Source organism: Prionailurus bengalensis, chromosome D2 (genome assembly GCF_016509475.1).
Source record: "Prionailurus bengalensis isolate Pbe53 chromosome D2, Fcat_Pben_1.1_paternal_pri, whole genome shotgun sequence".
NCBI classification, from domain to species: domain Eukaryota; kingdom Metazoa; phylum Chordata; class Mammalia; order Carnivora; family Felidae; genus Prionailurus; species Prionailurus bengalensis.
The window spans coordinates 8,481,358-8,508,494 of NC_057351.1; the positions used below are offsets into that span (position 1 = coordinate 8,481,358).

The 27,137-nt window shown below is 46.6% G+C and overlaps 2 protein-coding genes across 3 annotated transcripts in view; both read right to left on the reverse strand.

Moving 5' to 3' along the window:
* Positions 1-552: 552 nt before the first annotated feature.
* On the reverse strand, positions 553-2,686 carry CH25H (cholesterol 25-hydroxylase). Its single transcript, XM_043596157.1, has one exon. It carries the CDS (start codon positions 1,896-1,898, stop codon positions 1,083-1,085), a length of 816 nt encoding a protein of 271 aa, XP_043452092.1. The 5' UTR covers positions 1,899-2,686; the 3' UTR covers positions 553-1,082.
* Positions 2,687-11,553: 8,867 nt separating this feature from the next.
* The window catches only part of LIPA (lipase A, lysosomal acid type), a 36,257-nt gene continuing 20,673 nt past the window's right edge, over positions 11,554-27,137 (reverse strand). For both annotated transcript variants that reach the window (XM_043596158.1, XM_043596159.1), the window contains exons 5-10: positions 26,680-26,789; positions 24,900-25,036; positions 19,208-19,354; positions 18,321-18,392; positions 13,798-13,869; positions 11,554-13,051 (exon numbers count right to left, since the gene is read on the reverse strand). In XM_043596158.1, coding sequence (XP_043452093.1) covers positions 12,818-13,051; positions 13,798-13,869; positions 18,321-18,392; positions 19,208-19,354; positions 24,900-25,036; positions 26,680-26,789 — 772 coding nt within the window. In that variant the 3' untranslated portion in view covers positions 11,554-12,817. The remainder of the gene's footprint in view (positions 13,052-13,797; positions 13,870-18,320; positions 18,393-19,207; positions 19,355-24,899; positions 25,037-26,679; positions 26,790-27,137) is intronic.

Sequence of the window (27,137 nt, forward strand, 5' to 3'; positions counted from 1 at the left end):
GAAAGGGATATGCAATCTGCATGCAGGTCTTTACTTAAGGAAAGGGAGTATGCAAAAATCCCCAATTTCAGACGCTATGTGTGTGATGGCCAATTAGACCAGATGGCTTCCTGAAGAGGAGGGCTTCTCAGAATCTCTTTCTGTATCTTTGCACCCTTCTAATGCACACACCTCACTCACTAGTTTTGCAAAGCAAGGCACACCCGCCCAGCACCACTCTCCTCCAAATAATCAAATGGTCGAACAGTGTTAATCTCTCTAAAACTTTAGAAGGTAATTCTTTGATTTGCTTGTTATGTAGAAATCAGCTGAAAAACTGAAAAGCATCCAGAACAATAGTGCCCCCCCCCGCGCTGTGAAGTTACTAGAGCAAAACAGACTGACCCCTTCTCCCCAGTGTCTCTCCTACAATCCCCCCAAAATAGCCCCCACCAGATTCCTCTCGTTCTATGGCTGATGCAGACTCTGAAGGACACCTCCTGCCCCAGCCCCCTCTTCCAATTTTGGTATTTATCAGTCAAAATGCCAGAAAAACAGCATCCAGTATTTGTTTGATTTAGGTTGGTTTTTTTCACTTTTAAAGCACAAATAACATTTCATTCAATATAAATATACAGTTATATGAAAAAATTGGGGGAAAGTACTGTAACTGTGATCACTGTCCAGCAGGAATGTTTCACTGTTCACATTTTCCACAAAAATATGTTCTTTTAGCCTATTTCTGTGACACTTTGAAAAATAAGAAAGTCCTTGTCCTACAAACAAACGTTTTAGAGATGATTTAAATACACCAGTGATATACATATATCATATATACATATCCAGGAATCAACGCTACTTTAGTGAGCTAGAATTAGACTCCGAGTACAATCCTCAATACGCAAAAACGATATAAATTACTTGGTCAGGCTGTGAAAATACATCAGATTTTACCCACAAATCTCCATCAGGTAATAAATTACTTACAAAAACAGAACAACACAAAGGCTCGGGTGTGTCTGTCCTGATTCGAGTGCGAAGCGCCCAGCAGTCCCGGGTGCGAGGGGCACCCGCCCCGCCGCGCCCGCCGGGGGGCGCGCGCCTCACTTGGCGTGCGGGGACCGGAAGGTCCCCAGCAGCTTGTCCCAGTGCGTGAAGTAGGGGGCGAAGTTGCAGTTGAACTGTGAGTGGTGCAGGTCGTGGTGCTCCACGCCGCCGTAGCAGCCGAAGGGCACGAGTCTGTGGGTGGACCAGGGGAAGTCGTAGCCCGAGTGGTCCTCCACCGACAGCCAGATGTTGAGCACGTGGAAAACCAGCACGGTGAGCGGGTGGCACTCGAGCAGCGTGACGTTCAGCAGGTGGAAGAAGCCCAGGGAAAACAGCTCCCAGACGCTCATGTACTGCGTGGCCAGCGCGAACGACGCCGCGTTCTGGTGGTGCACCTTGTGGAACGTGCGGTACAGCCAGGGCACCCGGTGGTGCAGCACGTGCCACGCGAAGAACTCGGCGTCGAAGAGCAGCAGGCAGCAGCCGACGTGGCGCGCCAGCTGCAGCAGCTCGGGGGCTTCGGGGGGCACGGGGGCCGGGCCGCGGGCCCAGTCCAGCAGCGTCACGGGGAACACGAACACGGCGTGCTGGTAGAGGGTCTGCGCCAGGCAGGGCAGCAGCTGCCGCGCCGACGGCGCGAAGTCCGGGTGGATCTTGTAGCGCCGCAGCGCGGGCACCCAGGGGCACAGCGCGTCCAGCAGCACGAAGGGCAGGCAGCAGCCCAGGTAGGTGCCGATGGAGAAGACGGCCGGGAAGAAGGGCGACTGCAGGAGCGCCTCCCGGGCCCGCAGGCCGTCCCAGAGCGGCTGCAGGAACAGCGGGCCGGGGCTACACAGGACGCGGAGCTCGTCGGACGCGTTGCGGCCGCTCATGGCGAGGCCGTGCCCGGCAGCTGCGACGGCTCGCGCCGCCCGCCGCCTTTTCTCGGCGGCCGCGGCCCCGCCCCCGGTGACGTCAGCCGCCCTCGCGCCCGCTCTCCCCGCCGCGCCGGGCCCTCCGCAGAAAGAGCTGCGCCGAGCCGCGCTTTAGCGGTCCGGACGCGCGTCTCCCGCCGCTCGGCCCCCCTGCGTGCGCCGTGCGCAGTGCTCCTGAATAACTTTTCGCATGCGTGCACGTTTATGTTCCGATTTTTTTTTCAACTGACCAACAATTTACACACCATACCACTTAATTCCTCCGTGTCGTCGTGACCCCCGGACGAGATAAGGGCTTATTTCCGTCACCTCGATAAAGAGCGCCTTTGCAATCAGTGCAGAATTATCTGCATTTTTTTAATGCATACATAGAATTGCGTCTGCGTGCTTTCATCAGAGGCGAAGTATCATTGTATCTTAAAAAAAAAAAAAAAACGTTTTAAAGCGACGTAGCTTCTGTATGTCGGGTCCTTTCCGTCTGCACGCCTCCCGTCGGTCTAACGCGCCGCGAAGCAGCAGAGTAACCTGTCGCTGGGAACCGCGGAGTCCCCGGGCGCGCGCAGCGGCCACCAGCGCAAGAAGTCAGGGCGCCCTGCGGGCGGGACCAGAACCTCCCCGGTCCCAGAGTCTCCGAGAGAGGGGCTCTCCCCCACGCTGGCCGCAAGCTCCCGACCCCACTGCGCGCGGACTCCCGGCGGCGGGTCGTTTCTCCGCGGCGCGCGCGGGGCTCAGACCCCGCGACCCGGGCGGGGAGGCGCGGCGACAGCGCAGGGGACGCGTGCCCAGATCTGGCTAAAAAGCCGCTAGGTCTCGCCGCGGGATGGAGGCAGGAAAGCAGCGAACCACCCGCGTTGCTGACTCTTGCGCGCACCTGACTCCGCGGGAGGCTGTGGGGGCAGCGGATGAGGCCGCACCTGCCCTGTCCTCTCCGCGGCCTCCGCGCCTCCAACCCGCCGCTCGACCTCAACCCGCGCTCCGCGGACCGGCCCGGGCGCCCAGAGGCCGGCCCCACCCCCGCGGCTGTCGGCAGGCCACCGGGTGGGCAGGCCGGGGACGGAGCGGGAGGGAGGGGGTCGGCACCCGGAGAGCTCTGGGGCCACCCCGGGACCTGCGTAGGAGACCACCTCCGCCTTGCCCGGGGTGGCCGGCGCGCGACACAAGAGACCCCTAGAGGACAGAAGTTCGGAACCAACACTTTGAAGGCGGGACCACTCCTAACTAATGCTAGCTTTGCCTCTTCTAGGGTCCATGAGGTTGGGACCGGCGCTTCCCTCCCCAGGTTTTACATTTATTTATTTATTTTCTTTTTTTTCTTTTCTTTTCTTTTCTTTTCTTTTCTTTCTTCTTTCTTTCTCTCCTTCCTTCCTTTCTTTTCTTTCTTTTCTTTCTTTCTTTTCTTTCTTTTCTTCCTTCCTTCCTCCCTCCCTCCTTCCCTTACCTGCCCTCCCTCCCTCCTTCCTTCCTCTCTTTCTCTTTCTCTCTCTCTTCCTCTCTTTCCTCTTTCTTTTCTTTCTTTTCTCTCTTTCTTTTTCTTTCTCTCTCTCTCTCTCTTCCCTTTCCTTTCCTTCCTTCCTTCCTTTCTTCCTTCCTCTCTTTTCTTTCTCTTTCTCTCCCTTTCTTTCTCTCTCTCTTTTTCTTTATTTCTTTCTTTCTTTTTTCTTTCTTCTCTCTCTCTCTTTTTTCCTCTTTCTCTCTATCTCTTTCTTTCTCTTTCTTTCTCTCTCTTTCTCTCTCTCTCTCTCTCCCTTCCTTCCTTTCTTTCTTCCTTCCTTTCTTTCTTCCTTTCTTTCTCTCTTTCATTTACTTATTTAGAGGGAGAGAAAGAAAAAATCCCAAACAGTGTGAATCCACGGGAAAACAGGAAAAATCCACACCACCAGTGTAGAGCCCCATGCGGGACTCAAACTCACAAAGTGGGAGATCCTGACCGTAGCAGAATCAAGAGTCAGACACTTAACCCACTGAGCCACCCCAGAGCCCCCAAAGCTTTGCATTTTCTTTTTCTTTTTTCCAATATATGAAATTTGTTGTCAGATTGGTTTCCATACAACACCCAGTGCTCATCCCAAAAGGTGCCATCCTCAATACCCATCACCCACCCTCCCCTCCCTCCCACCCCCATCAACCCTCAGTTTGTTCTCAGTTTTTAATTTTTTTTTTCAACGTTTTTATTTATTTTTGGGACAGAGAGAGACAGAGCATGAATGGGGGAGGGGCAGAGAGAGAGGGAGACACAGAATGGGAAACAGGCTCCAGGCTCTGAGCCATCAGCCCAGAGCCCGACGCGGGGCTCGAACTCACGGACCGCGAGATCGTGACCTGGCTGAAGTCAGACGCTTAACCGACTGCGCCACCCAGGCGCCCCTGTTCTCAGTTTTTAAGAGTCTCTTATGCTTTGGCTCTCTCCCACTCTAACCTCTTTTTTTTTTTTTCCTTCCCCTCCCCCATGGGTTTCTGTTAAGTTTCTCAGGATCCACATAAGAGTGAAAACATATGGTATCTGTCTTTCTCTGAATGGCTTATTTCACTTAGCATCACACTCTCCAGTTCCATCCATGTTGCTACAAAGGGCCATATTTCATTCTTTCTCATTGCCAAATAGTACTCCATTGTGTATATAAACCACAATTTCTTTATCCATTCATCAGTTGATGGACATTTAGGCTCTTTCCATAATTTGGCTATTGTTGAGAGTGCTGCTATAAACATTAAAGCTTTGCATTTTCTAATCCACACCCCCCACCCATCCCTATCCACCCCACTCCCCACCCCGCCCCGCCAAAGGAAAATAATAGTAGCCATCTCATGAGGTTATTTGAAGCATTAAAATGGGAAAACAACCATAATCTAATGTCTGCCAGGCATTAGCTAAGTGTTTCACTTGAAGTGACTTCATCCAGTCCTTAGAAGGGCTGGGCTCCCCATGCCGCCAGGAAGAATCATGCTACAACCATCCCAGCCTTACAGAAGCAAAAGCAAGAGTGCCCGCCACACCGCGAACAAAGTAAGACACTTGATATTTTAAATTTGTACTCCACACTTCACCTAAAGAGGAACTGAGGAAGTTTACAATTAAGTTCACAAAAAACCACATAAAGAGAAATGAGAGACAGAAAGCCATATATTGGGAGGAGAGAATCAGCACAACAGAAACACAGATAAATATACCGACCTAGAAATACAGCAATATGTAGGATGTGTGCATATATACATATGATACAGAGTAAGCCAATTCATAATATATATGTTAATATCTAATCACGTATTGGATGTTATGCACACACCCTGTAATGAGCTAATTCATAATCCACGACCTCCGAAGTGGTGTATGTCCCTGCACTGTCACAGATGGAACACATATTCCCTAGATGGCCCATTCTCTGCGGCATCCAGCCATACTGCGTGCAGCTTTTATTTTTTTTAATGTTGGCTTATTTTTGAGAGAGAGCGCTAGTGGGGAAGGGCCAGAAAGGTGAGAAAATGCAGCTTTGATTTTCTTTTAACGTTTACTCATTTTTGAGAGACAGCGCTAGTGGGGAAGGGCCAGAAAGAAGGAGAGAAGAGATCCGAAGCAGGCTCCACACAGCGAGCAGAGCCGGACATGGGACTCGAACTCAGGAACCATGAGATCATGACCTGAGCCGCAATCAGGAGTGTGCCACTCAACCCACTGAGCCACCCAGGCGCCCTGCAGCCTTTTTTCTTTAAAACTTCTATGTGCCACAAGAATATTATGATATTCTGCTTGTGTGTTGATGAGACGAAGGTTCAGAAACAGCTCTGAGCTTCATGATCGCCAGTGCACAACGAAAGAGGCGGCTTTTCTAATTGCTCGGAGAGCTAGATGGTATCAGAGACGGGTACAATGCAGGCCCCCAGCCCCCTGCTGGGGAGTTCCTTGCACATTAACAACCTGTGGGTTCTATCCAGGCTTCTCTTCAAACTTCCCCTCCTCCAATGCTATTTCTAATTCACCTTGAGGGCAACCCAGGGACTTCCTTCTTTCCCATTCCTGGTAGACGTGGCCTGCCCTTGAACTTTGTATGGCTCAAGCAGCACCTGGGGGGGTGGGGGGGTTGGGGAGAGGAAGGGCTTGATCTCCTTCCCTCTTGGACCCCTCAGTGCTCCAAAGGTACCATCAGGGCTCACTCTCTCAGACTTATGAACGAATTGTGTTCAGAGGTAAAGTATCACTCAGATTTGCCTTCGAAAGAAATTAAGTCAACCTTCAAATTTCCATCCAGAACATGCTGTCCTCTGTGATTTTGGCTATCATGCTTGGATGCTTTGGGTGCTCTCGTGGATTTTTTTGAAGTGGGTGGCATTGACAGATTTGGACTTAGCTATTTTAATTTGGATTTAGCTATTAGATTGCCGTCAGGACTGCCTCCTTTGAGCCCCCAGGACCAACCAGCCCATTCTTTGCCTTCTTTGGTTTTTCTGTCCTCTATTACTAAGCCTGTTAGAATAGTCTCCAAGGGCTGGTTGCGTAAAGCCCTGTGCAACAAGACCCAGAGGCTGCGGCTTCCCCCTGCTTGGCCCAGACTCTCCCCTTCTTGCTCATAGCACTTTGAAAAATAGCCACTGTCTTGTCTGCCTTTCCGGCCCATCAGCTGCCCAGGACAGAAGTTTTTGTCCCATATACAAATGCAACCATCTCAGGAAAAGGAGTCAGTTAAAATCTCATCACTGTTCATTCAATGTCATATGGAGGGTGCTGGAGAAAAGTTAGCACATTATGGGCGACCAAAACCAGCATCACTTGCTGGACCCGAATAGAATCAAACACTAATTAGTTTGGACTAAAGCAGCATCGTTTCTCACACTGGCAAATGTGTGCCTTTGAACACTTCATTTGCACAAAATACACTGAACGGCTTGCTAGGTGAATAGATCTTTTTAGGGCACAGATTCTATCTTTTAGGATCTTTTCCCACAATGCCAAGCATTGTACCTTACACATAGTTAGTGTTCAAGATGTATTTGTGGATTCAGTGCTCATTTTTAAAGCTCTAAATCAAGGCTTAAAAATAGAATTTTTTTTTTCTAGAGCGCTGGTTGGTGTGGTTTAGGGTAACCTATGTACTGAGAGAGGTTTAACTGATTTCTGGCGGTATTAGGACTTTGGCCATACTATTTCTTGCGCTTCTCCAGTTGATTTTGAGTTCCTGTATATCATGTTTATGTTGGCAACCCCTTTCTGACAGCGTTAGACGATAGGATTCCTTTCTTCTCCAGCTACCCCAGAGATCAGATCACTTTCACCAGACTGCAACAATCAAGTCTGTGCATATTTAAGCACAGTCTCGAAGTTATTCAGCACAAAAAGACTTTGGATACTGCCCCCACTCCCCACAAATAGAACACGTAGTTGGCAAAATTTATTACCAATGATATCATCTTTTTCTATGTGACCTTTATGATTTTTTTCTTTCCCAAATTAGGTAAGGTGTTCTTTGCTCTAGCTAACCAAACCAAATATCGCTGAATATCAGAGATAAGAACTGTATTACAACAGCCGTAACATGTAAGACTCATAGAGAGTAGAGTAATCCCAAAGATTAAAATGTAATTTACTCGTTGTAAAAATGAAGGCTTGGGGCACCTGGGTGGCTCATTCGGTTAAGCATCTGACTTCAGCTCAGGTCATGATCTCATGGTTCATGGTTCGAGCCCCCACATCGGGCTCTGTGCTGATGGCTCGGAGCCTAGAGCCTGCTTTGGATTCTGTGTCTCCCTCTCTCTCTGCCCTTCCCCAATGATGCTGTTTCTCTCTCAAAAAATGAGTAAACATTTAAAAAAATTCTTAAATGAAGGCTTCTTCTCGGAAAAGTCAGGACTAGTTAGAGTTGAATAGAAAGTCACAGCCAGGGGCACCTGGGTGGCTCAGTTGGTTAAGCGTCCGATTTCATTTCATGTCGTGATCTCACGGTTTGTGGGTTCGAGCCCCGTGTCGGGCTCTGTGATGACAGCTCAGAGCCTGGAGCCTGCTTCGGATTCTGTGTCTCCCTCTCTCTCTGCCCCTCCCCGAGTCATGCTGTCTCTCTCTGTCTTTCAAAAATGAATGAACATTAGAAAAAAAAAATTTTAATAAAAAAATTAAAAAAAAAGAAAGTCCTAGCCAAAGTGAGAGCAGAACCGTGAGTCAGTTTCAAGGTCGTCCTACAGAAGGACTTTGGTGTTGGGGCCGCATTTATAGCGAAGTTTACAAAAACTGCAGAGAACATTACTTACCCACCCCCACACAGTAGACAATGCTGCTGAAGAATATGGGAGATGTTAGATCCCCCAAGAGACTCCCTGACACCCTATTTCACACCGAGGCTGCTGCATATTTAGTTTTAAACACTTTATGTTTTGTTTTTATCCATCCACATAAGTGTGTGCTTCTACTGAGATTTTCAGAATGCTCATCAACCCCTTTAAATACATAAAGCATAGGGGCGCCTGGGTGGCTCAGTCAGTTAAGCGTCCGACTTCAGTTCAGGTCATGATCTCACAGCTCATGAGTTCGAGCCCCACGTCAGGCTCTATGCTGACAGCTCAGAGTGTGGAGCCTGTTTCAAATTCTATTTCTCCCTCTGCCTGCCCCTCCTCTGCTCACGCTCTCTCATAAATGAATAAATATTAAAAAATAAAATGTTAAGCATATAAAATCATCTCCATGAAAAGTCATAAGAATTAAGCCCTGTGAGGGGCACCTGGGTGGCTCAGTCGGTTAAGCGGCCGACTTCGGCTCAGGTCATGATCTCGCGGTCCGTGAGTTCGAGCCCCACTTCGGGGCTGTTTCAGATTCTGTGTTTCCCTCTCTCTGACCCTCCCCCGTTCATGCTCTGTCTCTCTCTGTCTCAAAAATAAATAAATGTTAAAAAAAAAAAAATAAAATAAATAAATAAATAAACATTAAAAAAAAGAATTAAGCCCTGTGAGAAGGTTTTAAAAATTGGAAGGCATGATGTCAAATCCAAAGTATTTTTCAGTGCTACTAAAACAAATTGGCAGAAAGAGTGTTAGTTGCTTAGTTTGGAATTGAACTCGAAATCTGTACCTAGCACGATATGATACTCAATAAATATCCTTGAATGAATTAGTGACATGCTTTTTCAAAATCAGAATAATTATTGGGGCCCCTGGGTGGCTCAATCGGTTAAGCGTCCAACTCTTGGTTTCAGTTCAGGTCATGATCTCGTGGTTTCATGAGTCTGAGCCCCACATCGGGCTCTGCACTGACAGTGTGGGGCCTGCTTGGGATTCTCTTTCTCCCTCTCTCTCTACCCCTGCCCCACTCATGCTGTCTTTGTCACTCTCAAAATTATAAATCAATAAATCAGAATAATTATAATAATTATTGTCACCTAATGTTGCCTTTCAGGGAGGTCACATTTTGAAAATATCTCCCTCTCTAAAACACAAAATGAAAAAGGTTACAAATACAGTATATTTTAAATGTTCACATTTAACACATGAACATCTGTAATACAAACACAAAATAACCGTCATTATTTGGAGATAATGTCAATAGTCTAAATTGTGGTCCTTCATAAACGTGAAGTCTAGGTTAAAGCCTTCCCCACCTCCTCTTCCACGTCTGAAGTCCTGACCACTCTTTTACCCATTGGGCAAAATTTTATCTTCGGGTCGCATTGGGGCACAGCTATTCTTTGACAACATTTTTCAGTTATTATGAATTAGGCAAGAATTGATCATAATCCTGGATGGAAATGACCCGAGATATGGTTGATTTCACCAGTCCTCAAATTACCAACTGGCCCATGAATCAACAAAATTCTCTGCCTTTGCCAGGGGAAGAGACAGGAGAGAACGCCTGCTTATGGAACGAAAAGGTTTGGAAGCAAAGCCAAGAGTGCCCTCTTGTGGCGAATGAAAAAAATGACTTTGTTCTCCATTGTAGCTTCATTTGGTGGTGGCTTTCCCCGGGGTGACCACGGCATCGTCGAGTTCCAAGCTGGCAGAATATTAACTAGTCTTCTTGCCCTAGAGATCTGTGGACATCCTTGTGTCCTTCTCAAAAGAATATATTTGTCAAACCGGCTTGAAAAGGAGAGTCAGAACTCCTACCAACTTGTTACAGGACGTCTTGAGACACAAGCTCGTACCTTGCATTGCATGCACTCAGCCAAAGATAAAGCAAGACTGTTTCGTGCAACAGTAGAATAAAACAATGATGAAACATTAATCCAGCCAGGGCTATAAGGACACAAAGGGCCTAGGCACCAATGTCAGGAACAAGAGGCCAGTAACAAAGGCAAATGTGCAAGGTGACAGGACTGTGTCAGGAACAGCTGGGCAACATCTCCACCTCTGGACTGTCCCACACACCCAAGAAAAGTCCCACAGAGAAAAGTCTGGAAAGAGGGGAAGAGAAACACATGCCAGTAAGAGGTGGACTCTGTGGAATGCACCAACCCCCCTTCCCACACCTCGTCACCCCAACCCCCCCTGCTCATCTGTATCACCTGGTGTGTGAAAGCCTTACTTATCTCAAGGGACTCTACTGGAACCCCCAGGGCAGAGCCAGGTCACCTATGGCACTGAAGCCATTCCTGCTCCAGTGAGCTCTCTCCCACTGGAAAACAACAAACAAAACACTTATTCACTGTCCCTTTCTTTCCAGCCCTACCCAAGAATCTTGGTTGGCCAAACCAGTTTGCCTTGGTCAAAGGACAGAGAAGGGGTTTGGCGGGGGGGGGGGGGACATAAAGCCAGCCAGCCAGCAGAGTGGTATCCTCCTGTGCATGTATAGCCTTTGCACCCAGTACAATCTCTTTTCTTTTCTGTTTTAAAGTGAGAGAGAGAGAGAGAGAGAGAGAGAGCTAGCATGGGGGAGGGGCAGAAAGAGAGAATCCCAAGCAGGCACGGGGCTTGAACGCACGAACCATGAGATCACAGCCTGAGCCGAAGCTGGACATCTGGCGCCCCAAATCTGACTCTTTTCTGTGGGTGCCATGGGAAAACACAGATTCCACTCCAGTCCTTTAACCCTCTCAGACGTTACTTGTGCATCTAAATTCATTTGACTGATTGGCAAAGTATCGTTTTTCACACAATAAATCCACGTGGATTTATTGACTCACCATATTCCAGGGTTTGTGTTCGATTCTGGATACATAGAAACAAGTAAGACAGATCTGCCCTCAAGCTCACAGAGTAGTGGGAGAACTCGCCTTAGGACCCCCCCGCCCCCGACAAATCTATGTTTTAGGGACCCTATAGCATGACTCGTCTCTGCCGGCTTCAGCTGCTTCATTTGCTCGAGGAGGGCGCTGGATGGACAGTCCTTGAACCCCTGGTCCCACCGCAGCCGGCGCCCAGGTCTCTCCTTAGTTTCCACTCAGTTTCACTCAGTGAACCCTGTGAGATCAGGTTGACAGCCAGCGTTTCCAAACTAGGCCCCACCTTCCCTTAGGTTTGAGACCGCTCCCTCCTCACCACGGTGAGGGATCAAAGGTTGAAGGGCAGGGTCAGTGAAGCTTACTCAGAGTAAGGAGGAGGGGAGAAGATGAGGAAGAAAAGCGTCAGTCCCTCCAGAAGAGAAAGGGAAGTACAAGTAAAGGAGAAAACACACATATATACACACACAATCCCTCAGGCCTACGAGGCTCCTCAGTTTTATTGAAAAGTTCAAGGCTTTTTAAGTGTTACAAAGTAGTAGGATGCTGTCTGCATCTATCAGTGAACACCAAATATCCTTTATTACTGCAGCTGAAGAAGCTGTGTCAGAAGAACACGTCAACTGTCATTCCATCCATCCGTCAGTGTTGCAAGGGAACGGCGCAATGCGGAAAGCGGGTGACTACGGGTGTCCTGAAGCAGGCACGCAAGTCAGAATTAAAACTATGGACGCACAGAAAACTGGAAAACAGAGACTCCCTGAGCTCTGATCTCAAAACATTCACGCTCATGTTTCTCTTGTGGGAAAATGAGTTAGGATGCTCCCCCCGGGGCAGCCTCTGGGCTCCTGCGTCTGGTCATCGGCGCTGATGCGACAGCTGGCCAAGAGAATACAGCAATTTCACGGAAGAGAGCGGTATTGCCTCTACACAGCACTCTTGCTCTCAAACGAGTGGAGGGATCGCCTGCCACACAATTACGAACTCGGGAAGACAGAGGGTTACAGGTATGAGTCTTCAAGCTATTTAAAATACAGGAGTCAGTCTTTTTTTAATGAGTGCCATCTATTGTCTGCAGACCCCGGCAAACAATGCTGCTTGGTCTGAGCAATTTAAACATTTTTAGAGTCGATAACATTCACCACAGAATCTTCACACCTGGCACCACAGGGTCATCACGGGATTTGACTTTGCACCTGCTGCATGAGGACATAAGAATATGGCATTCGGCTCCCTAATGACCACAAAGCCACCGGACTGAAGAGCCCTTTAAGGCAAAGAGACGAGAACCAGATACTTCACACACTGAGCTTTTTCAAATCAGCGTCAGGTTATCTGCCAACAAACCACCCGGCTTCGAAACTCCGACACACCCTCGGTGTGTCCTGTGTGAAGGCAAAAAAGGCAGTATTTGTATTTTCAAATTGTAAGGCTCTACACTACGGTTAGGATCTTTCATGAATCAGTAGGATATTGAAAAAAACTTAAGAAGGCTAAGGTAGGTTAGAGGCACTAGCCTCAAATACACCATGATTGGACAAAAAAAGCAAAAAAAGCAAAAAAAAAAAAAAAAAAAAAAACGGGAAAATAATACACCATGATTGGACCCGAACACCTTCAATGGCATAATCTGATTGCACACAAAAATATAAAAAGCCTGGGAAAGACAACTATTTTAGAGAAATTAAGCGAACGCGTTTTAACCTGCCCGATCCCCGGCGTGACGGTGAACTTGGCCGGCGCGGCTCACAGGTGTTTCGACATCAGCTTCACCATGTCGTCATACAGCCGCCAGGGGGCGTCCAAGCCCCAGATGAAGTCCAGATGCTCCCATTCGGGGATGAGCTTGTTGTGCACCAAGTTGGTGATCTGGGGCAACAATATGCTGACGTCGTTGACGTCCGCCAGCGAGTCCTGACCCCCGCTCCAGACGGCGGTGGGCACAAGCATGTCTCTCACGTTGTAAAGGGGAGGGTAAGTCTAGGATAAAAGCAACCGGAGGCGTCGTTTCAATTTACAAAACAAACACAGTCGACGTGATCCTCCTTAAATCCCGGTGAGATTTACCAGCGAGGATCACGTGGTGAAAAGCGGTCTCCGTTTGCTCTTCAAGTTACCGTGACCACAATGAGAAGAAACCTGAGCCACAGTGACAGAATCCTAACTATGGTGCCTGCCGGCGGTCGGGCTGTTACCGCGCGCCGGGTACCCTAACAAGTGTCAAGTTCCCTCGCGAAGGCGCTGAGCTCCCGGGGAGTGGATGTGAACAGCGCGGGAGTCACGTGGTGGGGCACTGGCTTTGGGGGTCGTACCCCCACGCATGGAACACGTGCCACGGGGCCTCCGTAGGCCCGTTTCCTCACCTTCCATAATAACAACCGGCACACCCGTCACACGGATGTTGTAGGAAACAACGAAGCAAGACAAGCATGGGCAAAGTGCCTCAGGCTGCAGAGCATGTAGCACTCAAACCACAGTCTGTTTCTTTGTGTATCTTGGCCATGTAATGTGGCTGAGGCCCGCCAGCGACCAGGTGACAGGCCGAGGCTAGTCTGACTCTGAAGTCTGTGTTTCTGGTCACTGTGACTGATGTGTGACGGTGATGGGGACAGAGCCAGGGAGCACCGAGCCCACCAAAGCCCACCAGAGCCCTGTGACTCAGGTGGCTTCCCCGGTGAGCTTTCAGAGCCCAGTTCATTAATTCTAAAGACTTTTGAAGCCTTTACCTGATTGTAATGGAAATAATTCTTGGCGTGGCTTCCCCAGTCAAAGGCTTGAAACTTATGGTATTTAACAACCTAAAAAAGAAGATAAAAGGGGGAAAAAAGTTGAGTGACACAGAAGTTCAAGAAAGGCTCCCAGGCTGCAGGAGTTAACTACATCCTCAGAAGTCCATTTTACATCGTGTGCAGTTTGACTCTTGATTTCCAAACTGTGATTTCAAACAAAATGGCATCAGGGGCGCCTGGGTGGCTTCAGTCAGTTGAGCGTCCAACTTCAACTCAGGTCATGATCTCGCAGTTCATGAGTTTGAGCCCCACATCGGGCTCTGGGCTGACGGCTCGGAGCCTGGAGCCTGCTTCGGATTCTGTGTCTCCCTCTCTCTCTGCCCCTCCCCCATTTGCACTCTGTCTCTCTCAAAAATAAACACAAAAAAATTTTTGAAAAAACAAAATGGCATTCGTAGTTAACGGAGTTGTGTGGTGACTGATGGCAGCCATGTGGCCAAAAAGCATAGCACAACGTGACTTGTCAAATCACTGTGTCGTGCACCTGAAACCAGTGCAACACTGTGTGTCATCTGTACTCCGATAATCTAAATGATAAAGTTACGTTATTCTGATCGGAATAGAGTTACCATCCGACCCAATAAAGCAGCTTTGCACACATGCCGTGAAGGACACTGGGCTGACAACTGTACTTGTTAGATAAGCTTCATGATGGCATTTTACTGAGATTTGAAGCCTAAACTTTTTCAAAGGGTTAACACTCTTATTTGGGAAAGAAATGCGTATTACGTACAATATATGGATTAATGCTAATAGGTGGATTCATATGTATGTGGAATAATATATTCAGATTAGTATGTAAAAATATTGATTATGTATGAACATACCTCTGTGGGATAATATAAACACTACATTATACTTGTATTTAAAAAAAATTTAATGTTTATTTTAGAGAGAGACAGAGACACAGAGCATGAGCAGAGGAGGGTCAAGGAGAGAGGGAGACACAGAACCTGAAGCAGGCTCAAGGCTCTGAGCTATGAGAATAGAGCCCCACACGGGGCTCAAACTCAAGAGCCGTGAGATCGTGACCTGAGCTGAAGTCAGCTGCCCAATCAACTGAGCCACCCAGGTGCCCCTGTATTATCCTTATATTAATCTATGAGTTAATATATTTATTTATAATCCCCATGTTTTCTAGCTATCCACTCCACTCAATGATTCAATATTTTATTTTATTTTTTATTTTAGAGAGAGAGCACGTGAGCAGGGGGGGGAAGGACAGGGGGAGGGAGACAGAATCCAAGGCAGGGTCCATGCTCAGTGCGGAGCCTGATGCGGGGCTCAATCTCACGACCCTGGGATCATGACCTGAGCTGAAATCAAGAATAGGATGCTTAACCGACTGAGCCACCCGGGCGCCCCTTATTTTTATTGTTTTCTCAATACTTTAATGATTTTATTTAACACTTATTCTTGAGTATAGCCAGTATAATCACCAAATCGTACCACAAGCCAACACAATTCTACCTACAACCATGGAATAATACTGTATGTGAAACTAATGGATGCATATTTAGAATAGTGACATTAAAACATTTAAAAAGTCACTTTTTCGAAAATTTTGAAATGACACCAATCCGTACCTCCTCTATATCCCCAGATTAAAAACTGCCAAGAATCAAATCCAAAATTGACCAGCTGAATGAATTGGAAACTGTTCAGCTCGGGCCAGTCGGTGGTGCCCAGTAAAGAGCAAAAACCTAGACTTGCTTCATCTCGACTGCTTTCAATTTGTGCGAAGCTTCAGTTCTTAGCAATGGCATAAAATGCTGCTTCTACAGGAGAAATGTTCAGCGTCTGCCTTTGCCCTTGCAAAGGACAGACACCGGTACCTGAAGCAAATTTAACAAGCGGAATAAAATTTGGACTCACCGCACGCATCAGGGCACCTGTCCTCAGCTCAAATTATCAGTGAAAATCCACCACTGTAGACAGACATCAGTTTCTCACTCTCTCACATGTGTCTTTTAACATTTGTATAAAGCACCGGGAGACGGTGTGGGGTACAAAGGAAAAATCTGCCTGGAACTCAGACTGAACTCCAAAGTTGACTTTTGTGCTCAAGAGGCATAGGACTTCACGCCACGCACTGGAAAGGGCATTTCAGCAGGAGGACGATGTGAAGGACACCGCACTAACAACCCGGAAATCAGCTGAAGTCCAGGGATAGGGATCTGGTTAAATACATTATGCTACATCCATATGTACAACACGAGCGTGGCCCCGTCACAAATAAACATAATACAACAGAAAGAGAAAACTGTTCATAAATACTATTAAGTGGGAAGCAGACAGAAAATGAAATGGAACATGCACTGTGGTTACACTCCCGTGATAATGGTATATGGATAACAAGGCAGAGGAGAAGGTTAAAGTATTAGGATGGATGGTTTTTTAAGTGACAGAAGGTTATTCTTAGGTCTTGAATGGTAATGAAAACGTACAGTTTCAATCTCGCTAAAGTACAATATGTATTGCAAGTCTTCAAGTTATGCCCATCTCTCTGACCATGAAGTCTACTCCCACGACTGTATCCTAAGAAAGTAATGTGCCTCGGGTATAAGGATACACTTCTAACTCAAGAACATCTGTCCCAGGATGTTTTACTATGGAAAAGAAAAGGCAAAAAATAGTAATTTAAAATTTTAGGTAATGGAGGAGCGCCTGGGTGGCTCAGTCGGTTAAGCGTCCGACTTCAGCTCAGGTCATGATCTCGTAGTGTGAGTTTGAGCCCCGTGTCAGGCCCTGTGCAGACAGCTTGGAGCCTGGAGCCTGCTTCAGGTTCTGTGTCTCCCTCTCTCTCTGTCCCTCCCCCGCTTGTGCTCTGCCCCTCTCTCTCCCTCCCTCTCTCTCCCTCTCTCTCTCTCTCTCAAAAATAACTACATAAAACATTAAAAAATATATTTTAGAAGCCAGATTGTAGCCAATCCAACAGCTCTACTATGAATCCAACTCCCCTCATTTTTTAAAACAATATTTTATTAAAAGGTGGAATGTTTTTTTTTTTTTTTTAATTTTTTTTTTCAACGTTTATTTATTTTTGGGACAGAGAGAGACAGAGCATGAACGGGGAGGGGCAGAGAGAGAGGGAGACACAGAATCGGAAACAGGCTCCAGGCTCTGAGCCATCAGCCCAGAGCCCGACGCGGGGCTCGAACTCAGGGACCGCGAGATCGTGACCTGGCTGAAGTCGGACGCTTAACCGACTGCGCCACCCAGGCGCCCCAAAAGGTGGAATGTTAAAGGCAGCTCATGTGATTCTGCTGCAGGCAGTGACTGCCCAGTGCCTGGCAACTGCTATCCAAGACCACAGCATCTTGGTTTGGAGCTTAAATGGTGAGTTATTTCATGTTCAAAAAGAAGTTAGGAAGGAAATTTCTACAGAAATATGTCCTGAGGTAGATCTAAGCCCCCGATATATTGTTAGGCGGGGTGGGGTGGGGTGGGGGGAGGGAAACAAGTTGTAAAAGAGTAAGTAGAAGAAAATAAATCAAGTCACCTGATTAATTTAATTAATCTATTTTTGCAACTATATTTCTATCTGCATCCTTAACCACTTCCTTCTGGAATGATCTGCAGTAAGAGGTATACAGTAGGCGGCAAAGACATTTCCTGTCTCCTGGTACACATCTTCTATCTCTGCGGACAATTGCAGAGCTTTGTTTTTTATCCCTAAGACAATTCTTATTATCCTTTTCCTATAGTACATGATCTCTAAATGTTCTAGAATGGGCATGCATGGCTTTTGTGGTATGTGCTAAAACAGTGAGAGCTGCATCTTAAAAGTGACTGGCTCCCATTTACACCCCTGACTGGTTTGCTCTGGTTTATGCACTGGTGTCTTCAGTCCTACTGTGTTCACGGGTTAACGCTGACATTAGCTTCCATCTCAAAGCTGCTCAAAAATCTGGCTTGATGAAGCATCACAGAAATAAAATAAATCGGGGCGCCTGGGTGGCGCAGTCGGTTAAGCGTCCGACTTCAGCCAGGTCACGATCTCGCGCTCCGTGAGTTCGAGCCCCGCGTCGGGCTCTGGGCTGATGGCTCAGAGCCTGGAGCCTATTTCCGATTCTGTGTCTCCCTCTCTCTCTGACCCTCCCACGTTCATGCTCTGTCTCTCTCTGTCCCAAAAATAAATAAACGTTGAAAAAAAAATTAAAAAAAAAAAAAAAAAGAAATAAAATAAATCTAGGACTTGGTGAGAAACTGATGCGGTGGGGCAGGACGGGAGAGAAAAAAGGCAAGCCCAATGGCCTGTTTGGTGAACGCACACAGGGCACAATGACACAATGACAGGAACCCAGGACTCAGGGGAAGGAAACCAGCTCTGATGTGTAAGTGACCGGCCTGGTCTGCGACAAGAAGGGAAGGGCTCGCAGACAAGTCCTTCATGGAAGGCACAGGTCCCTCTGACGTTGATTTTATACAAACCCCAGCAGCCCCTCCAGAATGCCTACCTGGCTCCAGTGTAATATGTTTTGCACAGAAGTTCCAGCAGGAGAGTGTGTTATATACACCGACACTCTAGACTGCGAAAGAGATAAATTGACATAAATGATGGATACAGCGTCAAGGAAGCATTGATAATAAATCAGTTCTGCACTTCAAAGCCATAATCTCATATATAGGAGATTAAGAACAAGAAAAAAAATTCTCTAACTACAGATATGTTCTAGAAAAACTGCACAGCCACACACACACAGAATACATATGGAGGAAACAGAGCAACATGGCAGCCATAGGGCTGCATGGGTTGAGGTTACTAGCCATTTTTATTTTCTGCTACAAGCTTTTCTGAATTTCCAAAATTTCACATAATAATCAGACCTTTTTCTATTATCAGGAACGAGAAATTAGAGCCTTCATTCGAGAATCTCAAAATCCGTTTTCACATGATGCAACATTACAAACTACAAATATACATAGAAACACCAGCATTTTGCTGGCCAAGGGTTTACATTTTACGAAATAAAAATAAATAAATGTGTACGTACACACAAACACACACACATGGAAATTGCTGTTCCAAATTTAAATACACACGCAGTAGTTTTTTAAAAGAAATAGATCACTAGAATAAATATAAATATTGGGACATAAATTATGACAGATGTCCTCACTCAGTAGTTCCTCATGGGCACCCTGTGGGAAGCTGCTAGCCTGAGGAAAGCAGCAGAGAACATTCCAGGCACTTGCCCACATTGAACCTCTTCAATGTCAGACCCGTTAGCACTCGGATGAGGTCGTTCCTGCTTTTCTCACATCCTTCAGCACAAATAAGCATATTCACAGATAAAATAAACTCGCTAAAAGTTAAAGCAAGTTTTATTATGAACATACATACCATATTTAAGTTTCTCTCATTAAATCCACATAGAACAAAAAGAGCATTTCCACAGAGTTCCTTCAGAATGACACGACTGCAAACATGTGTGCTCAGCCACTTCAAAACCGCATTTTGGGGAAGAAATTGTTTGACTCCAAATAAGTCCTACAAAAAAAAAGAAGAAGAAGAAAACCAAGAATATCTCGGCATTTATTCTGGAATATGAGACTCCATGACCCACGTCAGAAGAAGAGACACATGCCCAGTGTCTCCACATACGACTCAAAAGAAATGGGAACCAGTGGACGTTCACGCGAGGATATTTATACGATGTGTTTACTAAGGCAAAAGCGGATGTTACAGATGTGTACTTAGTCTCCAGGGAAGGGCAATTGAGGCAATAAGAGAAGATATTTGCAAAAGACATATTGGATAAAGGGTTACTATCCAAAATCTATAAAGAACTTATCAAACTTTGGGGCGCCTGGGTGGCGCAGTCGGTTAAGCGTCCGACTTCAGCCCAGGTCACGATCTCGCAGTCGGTGAGTTCGAGCCCCGCGTCAGGCTCTGGGCTGATGGCTCAGAGCCTGGAGCCTGTTTCCGATTCTGTGTCTCCCTCTCTCTCTGCCCCTCGCCCGTTCATGCTCTGTCTCTCTCTGTCCCAAAAATAAATAAACGTTGAAAGAAAAAAAAAATTTAAGAACTTATCAAACTCAACACCCGAAAAACAAAAAACCCAGTAAAGAAATGGGCAAAAGACATAAATAGACACTTCTCCAAAGAAGACATCCAGATGGCCAACCGACACATGAAAAATGCTCAACATCACTCATCATCAGGGAAATGCAAATCAAAACCATAATGAGAAACCACCAGACACCCGTCAGAATGTCAAACATTAACAACTGAGGCAACAACAGATGTCGGCGAGGATGTGGAGAGAGAGGATCTCTTTTGCATTGTTGGTGGGAATACAAGCTGGTGCAGCCACTCTGGAAAACAGTATGGAGGGTCCTCAAAAAATTAAAAATAGAACTACTCTATGACCCAGCAATAGCACTACTAGGAATTTATCCAAAGGATACAAGAGTGCTGATTCGAAGGGACACATGCACCCCCATGTTTATAGCAGCACTATCAACAATAGCCAAAGTATGGAAAGAGCCCAGATGTCCACCAACTGATGAATGGATAAAGATGTGGTATATATTGCAATGGAATACTACTCAGCAATCAAAAAGAATGAAATCTTGCCATTTGCAACAACATTGATGGAACTAAAATGTAGGATGCTAAGCAAAATTGTCAGGCAGAGAAAGATATCATGTGACTTCACTCATATGTGGAATTTAAGAAACACAACAGATGAACATAGGGGAACGGAAGGAAGAATAAGATAAAAACAGAGAGGGAGGCAAACCATAAGAGACTCTTAAACACAGAACAAACTGAGAGCTGCTGGAGGGGTGTTGGCTGGGTGATGGGCTAAATGGGTGATGGTCATTGAGGACGGCACTTGTTGGGATGAGCATTGGGCGTCCTGTGTAAGAGATGAATCACTGGGTTCTACTCCCGAAACCAATACTACACTGTACATTAACTAAATTGAATTTAAATAAAAAAAATTTTGTTAAGTCTCCAGTGAAGAAAAGGGCAGAAACCCAAGTAAGTTCACAGCAGACTTTTCACAGCAAGAAGGGGCAATTAATGATCACTCGCCCCAGGACCATCCCCAAAGAGTTTCATTGGCTGGAAGATTGGTAGTGACTTCCAAGAAAGAGTCTAAACCAAGACTGGTCAACAATGCATCTACGTAGGGCACATACATCCAATCCAATTTTACTGTCAGTGAGCCAGTTCCAGCCCGTTGTCTTTTTCTTCTAATACTTTTTTACTGTGATAGATCACACATAACACAAAACTTACCATTTTAACCATTGTTAAGTATTCAGCTCAGTGGCATTAGTACACTCACATTATTGTGCAACCTGCACCATTATCCATCTGCAGAGCTGTTACAACATCTCAAGCTGAAACTCTCCCCCTTAAATGGTAACTCCTCATTCCTTCCACCAGCACTACCTATGCTTATAAATAAAGTTTTATTGGAACACGGGCATGCTCATTTTTCTATGCTGTCTCTCAGGCTGTTTTCACACTACAACGGCAGGGTTCAGCAGTTGCAACAGAGACCATATGATCCGCAAAGACAATGAGATTTACCATACGGACCTTTAGAGAAAACTTGCCGACTCCTGATCTACACAAGCCCTGACCAATGGCCACTGAAGCCGTGCGCACACGTTTCCAGGGCTGTCACTACACCCTCAAAGATATTCACAGACCTGTGCAATGGGAAATAGAAAAACAACCTTCCTTATATTGAACCCAAACTTGTCCGCTGATAATTTACACTTTTGCTGATGCCTACCCTCTGGAGGGACAAGCAGGAGTGAAAAAATTCAAATGCCTACCAACACCTCGGGGGTGGGTCTTAATTCCCAGTTATCTCAGCAGGTGACCTTATTTGGGGCCAGGGTCTTCTCAGAGGCAATCAAGTGAGGATGTGGTGGGCAGGGTGGGCGCTCTGCAGGACCGGGGTCCTTCTAGAAAGGGGGAAACGTGAGCAGAGACAGACACACACAGCGAGAATGCACACATGTGGAGGTGAAGGCCAAAACAGGAGGGATGCTCCTCTCAACCCAGGAATGGCAGGCAAGCCCCCAGAAGCCAGGGCAGGGCAGGGGGCAGCCTCCTCTTCACGGGAGGAGCAAACTAATATAGGAGCAAACTAACATAGGCAGCACGAAAATGCAAATGTGTAAAGTGGCAAACGCTTTCGGGGTTTTTTAAAGGGAGGGAGGGAAATAAAATAAAATAAAACAAATAAAAATAAATTTAATTTAATTTAATTTAAAAAATAAAATAAATAAAATAAAATAAAATAATAAAAAATAAAAATAAATAAAATAAAATAAAATAAAATAAAATAAAATAAAATAAAATAAAGGGAGGAAGGGGCAGAGAAAGAGCGGGGGTGGGTGGGGGGAGAGGATCCCAGGCAGGCTCCACACTGTCAGTGCAGAGCCCAACTCAGGGCTCGAACTCACCAACCGTGAGATCATGACCCGAGCCAAAACCAAGAGTCAAACATTCAACCGACTGAGCCCCCAGGCACGCCCTAAAGTGGCAAGTGTTAAATGCCACCCTGCCCACAGGGATGTTTAGGGAGCGTTAAGAACCGTGATGAACTGGAAAGCTTACGCTCAGCCTACGGGTGCGACTGCTTTGTGGTGCACGGCGCCCTTCTCACTCCTTTCCCACCCCTTCCCACCCCCTCCCCACCCCCTCCAAACAACCAGTGATCAAGATTCCAACATTACATATGCTGCTTAAAGGCTGCAACTAATTTGAAGACATAAAACTGTATGGGCCATACTCGGCACTTCTTCAGGCAAATGCTGTCCACATACACACAGCCTGTGACCTCTGTCAAATCTGCCTCCCACAAGACAGCCAACCAATATCTACGGACAGATACCGGGTCTCCTCAAATGCTCCTCTTCTGCAGACGAAGTACATTAAGATTAGCTGGGGAGAATCAAGAAGTATCACGTGCAGACAAGGTCGCAAGGCAGGAAGAGGCTCCTGGCTTTGAGTCTACATAATGGTCACATGTGATAGATAGATAAATGCATATACTTCTGAGGTTCTCTACTAAAAACAAGAGGACAATGTATCACTGACTTGTATCATGAGAAGCCAAGCTTTCCTTCTGGCCGACAAAGAACGTGAAGTTGACCTTGTCCCTCAGAGCCGCATGCTCACTGAGAGCATGTAAAAGCAGGAGAGCGCGTAGGGAGAAAGAAAAACTCACCTTACACATTCACAGGCCTGCCCAGATCAATCTTGATGACTTTAGAATTTATATCTTTGCAGGCTGAGAGGGTACTAAACTTTCGTGGCAGCAGCACTGATTTCCCAGGGCAGCTAATCCAAAGGCTTTATGGACATTTATTTTTTCACTTTGTCATTCTCCCAGGATATTAGGAAACACCGCTGTCTGGGACAGTGGTTCTCAACTACCGGTCTGTTTAGTTACTTTAGAATCCCACAGGGTGCTCTGTGAAACGCAGCTCCTGGCCCCACTCCAGATTTAAAGGACGCCATCTCCAAGGTGGGGAGTGGGAGTTGGTATCCTTACAAAGCTACCAGATCACAATCTCCAAGGGTTAAATTAAATCCAAAACATCCCTATGATGGCCATTTCAGTTCTTTATGAGAAAGGACACAAGGAGGGGTGCCTGGGTGACTCAGTCGGTTAAGCATCCGACTTTGGCTCAGGTCCAAACAGACTCGCGGTTTGTGGGTTCGAGCCCTTCATTGGGCTCTGGGGCGGCAGCTTGGAGCCTGGAGCCCAGAGCCTGCTTCGGATTCTGGGTCTCCCTCTCTCTCTGCCCCTCCCCCGCTCATGCTCTGTCTCTGTCTCAAAAATAAATAAACATAAAAAAAAATGTTTTTTAAGGACACAGGGAGGCAGCAATGGCAAATTAGCAACAACCTTAAACGTCTACCAGGCAGTAGCTCCTGATAACAGAATACTTACTACACAGCAGTTTAGAACAAGAGGGAGTTGTATGTATTAACGTGACAGCTCACCAAGAGTGAAACGTGTCATCTGGAGAACAAGATACATAGCGGGCTACCGTCTACGTTAACGCGAAACACTAAATTTCTCTCAGGACGTTTGTACGTATTTAAATTCACACACAAGGTGTATAGGAAAACCTCACACTGAGCACTGTTTTAATTCTGAGGAAGGAGTAAGAGAGGCCTTGGTAACTGAAGGATACTTTATTTGGAATCTCTGAACTGTTTATAGTGAGAACGGAGGCTTCTATGACCCAAGGCATTAGAGCTAAAATTGCTTAGAGGGGGCCACGTCTTGTCTGCACGTCTGGTCACTGGTACCGAGAATCCGTCTGAGGTGTGGGTTGGGATTCTGAGATACACCGTCTGTACCTCCTGTGCACGTCTCTGAGGTGGCTGATATGTTACACCTCATTTTAAGTATACGTCCTGTGTGGAAACGTGTGTGCGTATACACATATCACACATGGAACGCATACAGAGCGCACATAACGGGCCATCCGGCCTCAGCTGGCTCTCAACTCCTCCTCATGGAAACTGCTTCCTCTGTGAACAGAGCCAGGGCCGCGGGGGTCACACAGTTCTAGGGTTGAGCCTCAGGGAGGTTACTGGCTTGTAACCATATTACTGGCCACATTATGAAACGTCACAGGAACGGTGTCTTTCGGTGGCCCTCGGTGTGGCCACGGTCAGGCGAGTGGGAGCGACGCACTTCCCACGTCCCGTCTCCTGCCTACGCCCAAGCACAGGCTACCGCGTGGGGTACAGGGCAACTCTGGACCGCCTGTGCTCCCTCTGTGTGGTGTGGGGATAGCTGCACTGACATGCCGACCATCAGAAGTTGGTGTTCTCGGGTAGAATCAGTGATTCACCTTCCCTGACTCCCCAGGATCTGGAAGGAGGGGTGAAGGGGGAAGGAAACACTGCGGGGAGAAGAGCCACTGTTCCACTGACAGTGAAACACAGAGGAGGAAGGCACGGATGCTCCTCTAAAGGCCAGTTCTTCAGGTCTGAAATGTTGTTGGTGGGGCTCGAGGGGGGTTGGGGAGAGTTCAAGTACCTTGAAGAGAAAATCTGGAAAGTCTCCTAATTTATTTAGAGGGCTAGTAGAGAACTTGATTGAAGCCACAGGAGCCAGGGCAAGAAACATTTTAATCTTTCTGGCCAGCTCGGGAATCCGTGAAAATGCTATAAAACCTGGAGAAACACAAAGAAGATTAACAGGAGTTTCCATCTTCTAGGACTTTCTCTGAAAAACCAAAGGTGGTCGCACATCACACCCTCTAGTGGCGATCTGAGAGCCATGCAGGCAATGCCACCACCAGGAGGCAACCACATGGGGGGGCCTCTGAGCTTCTCCAAGAGGAGACTCCAAACGGAGTCTGATTAAACTAGTCAGTCAAGTACTTGTCAAGTGCTTGATTCAGTTTTTAACCTACAGAAATCAGAAGATGCCCCTGTTCCTCTTATCCTGGAAGCTGAGCAAAGGAAGGACTCTCCCTCACAGCCCCACATTAGCAACCAGCCCCAGCACCCATCCACCGGCCCCTGGGAGCAGTTTACAGGGGCATTCAGATCAGTCGCCAAGGGCTCCAGAGGAACCTGCACATGCAGAATGTTCTAGCTTTAAAATACCTTTTAGCTTTCTCTCAGGTCACTTCTTGCTTTGAACTTGGCCCCCAAGTGTCACATTAGAAGGCACTGGGGCAAAGGACACAAGCAAGCAAGTCATGGGAGAAGGACCAAAAACGAAGGAAAACACTTCTCTTGATGCGTGAGAATGGCACACGCATCTGTGTCACATGTTACTTTCTGTGTGTCGTCTCTCAAACTGGCTAAGAGTGTTTGGCAGTAGGCAGAGCGCAGACGTTTAACTATAGTACATCCAGACACTTAAGAATCGCTCAGGAGTGATTCTCCTCCTTAGGAATGTATTCTAAGGAGACCGTGTGACTTAAACACACAGCTACTGATGAGAGCACACACAAAAAGGAGGAACTGCATAAATTATGGGACAGGTCCCTAGTTCCTCATCAGAGGAACTCTTGTTCGCTACAATTACAGGCAATTTTTATTTTCCTTCAACTCTACCAAATTTTCTACTTTTGTATACAATGAACACACGTTCTTTTTATAATTGGCATAAATAAAAAATGCATAGAGCTTTTAGAAACTATTCAGAAATGAAGCATAACATGCCATCTTTGTAGTTAGTTTTATTCCACTTAACTTTTAAGACTCACTGTATTTTTGGGGTGCCTGGATGGCTCAGTTGATTGAGCATCTGGCTCTTGATTTCAGCTCAGGTCATGATCTCACAGTCGTGAGTTTGAGCCCTGCATCGAGAGTCCCTGCTTGGGATTCCCTCCCTCCCTCTCTCTCTCTCTCTCTCTCTCTCTCCCTCCCTCCCTCCCTCCCACTCTCTCTCAAAAATAAATATTTTAAAAAAGAAAAAAAACTTAAAAAAAGTGTATTTTCTTGTTTTCTGTTTAAAAGTCTCTGCCCTTATAATATCTCTTGTTTTCTACCTTCTCACATCCCCATACTGCTGTAACCAGGAAAATATGCACCAGGCTGAGGCTTACTTTAATTCCTTCTGGGTCAAGGGAACCATACACCATGTGTATCCATTTACATGAAAGTCTGAATTTTCAGAGAACGTGAAATATTACCCCAAATTTCCTGCCCTTCCCCTATTCATCACTTCTGCTTGGCATTAAAGCAAAAAACAAACACCTCTGTTTGCACTAACATGATTTGTTACTATTTCCCTTTTAAGAACAGGCACAAACTCTGTAAGAAGACACTGTATCCACCACCAGGCTTTATGACATACGTACCTATTGTGGTGCCTTGAGAATGCCCCACGTAATACACTTGTTCTTGGCCAGTTTTATTCAGAATGAAGTTAATGGAAGCTGATAGGTCATAATTTGCCATCTCATCATAACTGTAATCCAGAAAAGGAACCCTTTCATTAAGACGCTGCACGCAAACATAACCGCACGCTAACAAGAAGGGTGCGGGGGGATGAATAACCATAAGCTGAGCGCAGCTGCGTAGAGCAGCACAGAACTGAGCGCAGAAACATCAACAGGATTGCGCAGGCCCCTTTCTAATTCTGCCTCCCTCCCAAAGGTCCTGTCCTCATTTTTTATGCCATAAGTTATGTTATACCCATTTTTGAACCTTTCTATAAATGAAGTCAAATAGTAATGCTGTCACAGAGCCGTGGGATGTTCACTGTATAGATACACGGCACTTCATCTGTCCATTCGCGGCTGATGGGCATTTGGTA

Bases quoted from the DNA above. Each gene is read 5' to 3' on its own strand.
- CH25H (XM_043596157.1), bottom strand. From the start codon at position 1,898: ATGAGCGGCCGCAACGCGTCCGACGAGCTCCGCGTCCTGTGTAGCCCC.